Below are 5,639 nucleotides of genomic sequence, written 5' to 3' on the forward strand. Positions count from 1 at the left end.
ATGATAACAGAACGTTACCACCAAAACTTTTTTTTTTTTGGTAGTGTATTTGATAATTTTGGAAAGCTAGTGGTGGAAAGAAGGGTCAAATTCTGTCAAATCCCACTCAGAAATGCCAAAACGACTCTTACATGTGTAACTAAGAAATATTCTATATATATATATATATATGGCATAAGTCTTCATGTATGCCACTAACTTCAACATTATTAGACTTTTTTTAGAGAGTAAACTATCATGGTTGGGATACCAACTTGCATAAATATTAGTCGGACAAATCCGTTAAACTTAGGTAGAAATTGTTTGGTAAATAAATTATGATATATACTAATAATAAATTATTGTTAGTTTTAATAATTGTAACATATATAAATTACTATTAAAAAGATGCCAATTGCTTTTCCTGAAAAATAAAAGGGAGAATGATAGAGAGGGGTTTCAAAAGAATCAATTAATTTAACTTAAGTCTCAAGTGTCAAATTCTAAGAATTTATAAGCTCAACCTTATTTTTAACCACATTAAAATTAAAAAAAAAACAAGTTTCAAATTCGTTATAACAAAGTTGTAAAATTGATAACTAAATTTTTAAATTTATGAAGTTTGATACTTGAGAATTAAGCTGAATTAATTGATCCTTTTGAAACGTACCTGTCATGTCCCCAAATAAAATGATTTGTGCATGAAATAAATATACAAAATTGACACATATCCGTACAATGTACTGTGCATCATTCTTTCGGAATTGCTCTTGGTGTATAATATGAAGATGCTTCCTTCGACACTTGTCTCCACATTCTGTTAGTTTAATGCGTGCGTAACAATGGTATTATTGCTCCTCCCACTACAACCAATTGGAGAGCCCACATGTACAGTGCTTTTCTTTTGCTTTTATAAATCAATCCATTCCCTTCCACCCGGGTACGTACACCATACATCGATCTACCACCTTGTTCTACACCAAGCAGCGATGAAGCATCTTCCTTCTTGCTTTACCTCTCAACTTGTTTCTCTTATTGCCACTCTTACTATGTCTTCGTTTCGTGTTCTAGCCGTCCACGTCAGTCCCTTTTGCCGTGAACTCTTTTACTTCATGATCATGTCAGTTTTTGGTTTCCTTGGTCTCAAAATCATGAAGCCAAGAGTCCCTCTTCCTCCAAGTAACTTTGATCTATTTTTCACTTCTGTTTCTTCAGCCACTGTTTCGAGCATGACAGCTGTAGAAATGGAAGTTTTCTCTAATTCACAACTCATTCTCATGACCTTCCTTATGTTTCTTGGTGGCGAGGGTTTCACTTCCATTCTTGGCCTTTTATTTTCTTCCGGCTTTAATCTTCCCCAGAAACAAAGCCTAAAAAATAGAGCAACAACTCACCATATTCCTCATCAAGTTCCTAGTCCCAATCAAATTGAAATCAATTTAGTTTCTCTGAAAAAGCAGAATGAACTGGGCGTGGATGATCTTAGTGACAGTAATATTTTTCAAGATGATAGGTTGAGTAGACTGAAGCGTAGGTCTGTTAGGTGTCTTGGGTTTGTGGTCTTGTGTTCCATTACGGTACTTCACTTGGTTGGTTCTGGTTTGGTCTCAATCTATACAAGCATCGTACCGAGTGCGAGACAAGTACTAAGAAACAAAGGGATCAGCATACAAACATTTTCTCTGTTCACCATAGTTTCCACCATCGCTTCTTGTGGTTTCGTCCCCACAAACGAGAACATGATTGTATTTAAGCAGAATTCAGGTCTTCTCTTGCTTATTTTGCCATATGTTTATCTTGGGAATGCCTTGTACGCGCCATTCGTGAGGTTTGTGATCTGGGTTCTGGAGAAAGTTATGAAAAGAGAAGAGTTCACTTATATTCTGAAGAATTATAAGGAGATAGGTTATGATCATTTGCTATCTGGTGTCCATTGCTGGTTCTTGGTCGCTACAGTGTTCGGTTTGAATCTGATACAGTTGGTTCTGTTTGCCTGCATGGAGTGGAAGTCGGAGAACATGGATGGTCTGAATAGCTATCAGAAATTGATTGCTTCTTTGTTCCAAGTTTCCAATGCAAGACATGCTGGCGAATCCGTTTTCGATCTCTCTGGACTATCTTCGGCAATTTTGGTTCTCTTCGTTGTCATGATGTAAGTAATCATGTCTATTATCTGCCTACTTAGACTTTGGTATTAATTTGAAAATATGATGAAAACTTGGTACTATATGATACCAAGTCTTATATTGAGTATTATGAGATGCTCAATGGAATATTTAAATAAATTGGTTCTCTCACCTCAATAGTTAACTTTCAGAGTAAGGTTTCTTAACTGACTTTAATAGCCATCAATTGGCATCGGCTTTCTATGGAGAGCTAATTATCAAGTCTCACGTTGAGTAGTATGAGATGCTTAATGAAATATTTAAGTGGGTTGATTTTCCTATCTTAACAACTAGCTAGCTTTTAGAGTATGTTCCTCATTCCACTTTGTTAAAGGTCAAAATATCATTTTAAATGTTGTTTTGAATTTGTGCATGATGAGGAGACATCTCATTGGACATGAAATGACTTGGAGTGATAAATAGCCACATGTGGAAACTCAAGTGATTTTCGAATGTCCAATTGCACTTATTGCGTGCTCAACTTTATCCCAATTGTACCAAGCCACATCCTTTCCCATTCAAGGACAATTTTGTAGAAAATTCCTGGCTTTTCTATTACACTACTTCTCAGTCTATACCTTCATATGTGTGTGCAGTGACGAATTTTTTGTTTTTTAGGGGGGGCAACGGGGGCTGTGGTCCCCCCCAATTTTTTTTTCAAATAAGTATAATTTTGTTTTAAAAAATTGCAAAAATCATTGTTAGTCCATACACTTGGATAAAATTTCAGTTATTGCCCCCTACATTGAGATTAAATTTCAATGATGGCCCTCTGATGAATTCTACATTCATCCCTCTGTGTGCGCGCGCGCGTGCGCCCGATATACCTTTGTTATATATGGTCTTTCTTTGTCCATCATTTTTGAATTTGTATGGTTATAGGGTATTCCGAGATTTTTTGTACGGTGTAGCTTTTACGCAACTTGTTTTCAAACTCTTGAAAGAACAACTTATGTATGTTCTTTATTCTCTTTCTTTTTCAGTTCGGCTAGTCATAATGATACGAAAAAGATTAGTTCTATTCTATTATATTCTCTCACATTTTACATTCTTTAATTAAACCTCTCATTGTTATATCATGAAAAGGATTACAACTTTATGATTGATACAAGTGAGACAGGGAACAGTTGGAATTCCTTAGATAATTGTTTATGGGGGAAAATAATGCTAGATTCTCAGCTTTATAAAATCCAATATTCAAAACAATTAATTGATAATAGTTTGCATCAAGAATATAATCTAGCTTTCTAAGAATAAGTTTATATGGCAAGTGTTTTAGTTAAAAAAAGATGAGTTTGTGTTGCAGTAGTTGACTGTGTAGAATTTTGCCAAGTAGAATATGTAAAATGAATTTAAATATTCGGGCTAAGTATATATTTTCCCTGACTTCTATTTTTCTTGTTTTTTTTTTGTTCTTTAATAACAGGTACCTCCCACCATACACAACATTTTTACCCATAAAAGACCACGAAAATGAAACAAAGAAAGGGAAAGCAAGCCTAAAGGAGTGTCTTTTGTTCTCTCAACTCTCTTATTTAGTTGTCTTCATCATTCTGATTTGCATCACAGAAAGCAAGAGCATGAGAGAAGATCCCCTCAACTTTAATGTGTTAAGCATTACCCTAGAAGTTATCAGGTGGTGATTCTCTTATTATCTTTTAATTTGACCAATTAATAATTTGAAAATATAGGGAAAGAAAAACTATTGGTCTCCATAGTTTTCGCATGTTGCGGCATAGGTCCGTATAGTTTTTTTTTTTTATTACTTCAAGTCTCTCCAATACATCTATAACATTAGCTACTCTATTTTTAAGTACATTCAAAAGAATAATGAGGTGACACTGACAATATTAAATATGGTGACTCGTAATGGTGTGTTAATCACATGCCATTATATTTAATATTTTTATGGTCATCTCATCATCTTTATAGGCATATTTCAAAATAGAACGATTAACATTGCAAATAAGATAAACTAAAGGGCCTTGGATTAGTGAAAAAAGCTAATGGGACCTATATCAAAATATGTTAAAACTATAAGGACCAATAGTTATGTTTTTCTTACAATAATATATTAGTAAATAGAAGCAAAACATAGTGTGTATAAACTTGTGAGTACTAACGAGAAATATTTTGTACGTGAATAATAAAATGCAGTGCATTTGGAAACGTGGGATTCTCAATGGGATATAGTTGCAAAAGGCAATTGAAAGCAGATAGGAGTTGTAGAGATTTGTGGATTGGACTTTCAGGTAAATGGAGTAACAAAGGAAAGTTCATCCTTATAGTGGTCATGTTATTTGGGAGGCTCAAGAAATACAATATGAGAGGTGGTCAAGCTTGGGATCTCTCTTAAGTTAGGATTTAAATCATCTGAATTTAACATTGGTGAATTTATGTGAAGTTTTCTCTTTTAAGAAAGACAAAGAAGATTTTATATTTTACAAAAAATGATAAAATGAATAAAAATACTAAACAAAGAAAACTTCACTCAAATTCACCAATTTCAGCGCCAGGGAATTTGAATCTCCTAAGTTAATTCCCAATGTATGAATGTGAGCGTGCACGCATATGTATGCATCAAAAGCCAGTGTGTGCCTATGTCCATGCAGTTTGATTGCAAAATGAACTTACTGAATTTCGTAAGCTCTGTTCGTTTGTCTGTGTGAATTGTAAAATCCATTACAGTAATCCAGTTAAAGACTCCGAGAGCCAGGTTTATAATTTAAATAATTAGATTATATTAGTGTTGTGTGGTCCGTATTCATTTCAGATTGTCCAAATGGCAACATTAACTAATTCAAAACTAATATATACGGGCATAATGACAAAGTCTTGTAAGTAGAAGTGGAATCAAACGCATGCTTAATTTCAGTGGCCTAAATACACCATTTATTAGAGGACGATCGGTCCAATGGGGAAAATGACAGTTACAAATCTTGTGCAATGATAATTGAAGACCTTAAATTATTGAAAGGATCATGATCTTAATTTGCAATAAAAATCTGAAATTATTGAAATAGCCCATAGAAGATCACTCATAAATTATAGAAAATTAATTGTGAATTTAGAAAAAGTCACTTGTGAATCCATGAAAATTCAATTGTGAATATATATATATATATATATATATATGTATAATCTTATAAATATATGCATCATCACTTATAATTTTAAGAATAGTCATCGGTAAATTTTAAGAAATTTGCTAATGAATTTATGAAAAATCAGTGGTGAGTGGGTATTCAAAAACTAAAGAGGGTCTCTAGATTATCATAGATCATAGATTATTTTCACAATTGACATTAGATTTACAAGTAATATTTCATAAATTAACAACTAATTAACTATCCTTCTATTACAGGTGATGATATTTAAATTCATGAAACAATATATTCATTCATACGTGACATTCCGTAAATTTACAAGTAATAACCTTAAATCTCAGAAGTGATTTGACTGTCTTTAGACTCTTAAGTAGCAATGCAAAAATTA

General features: G+C 33.2%; 1 protein-coding gene across 1 annotated transcript; it reads left to right on the top strand.

Moving 5' to 3' along the window:
- Positions 1–939: 939 nt before the first annotated feature.
- LOC129289009 (sodium transporter HKT1-like) lies at positions 940–4,790 on the top strand. The gene is made up of 3 exons (XM_054925844.1): positions 940–2,131; positions 3,571–3,780; positions 4,302–4,790. The coding sequence occupies exons 1-3, from the start codon at positions 969–971 to the stop codon at positions 4,498–4,500; spliced, it is 1,572 nt and encodes a 523-aa protein (XP_054781819.1). The 5' UTR covers positions 940–968; the 3' UTR covers positions 4,501–4,790.
- The last annotated feature ends 849 nt before the right edge of the window (positions 4,791–5,639 follow it).

This window comes from Prosopis cineraria, unplaced genomic scaffold (genome assembly GCF_029017545.1).
Source record: "Prosopis cineraria cultivar Desert tree isolate PC_DT_omini unplaced genomic scaffold, ASM2901754v1 PC12, whole genome shotgun sequence".
NCBI classification, from domain to species: Eukaryota; Viridiplantae; Streptophyta; class Magnoliopsida; order Fabales; family Fabaceae; genus Prosopis; species Prosopis cineraria.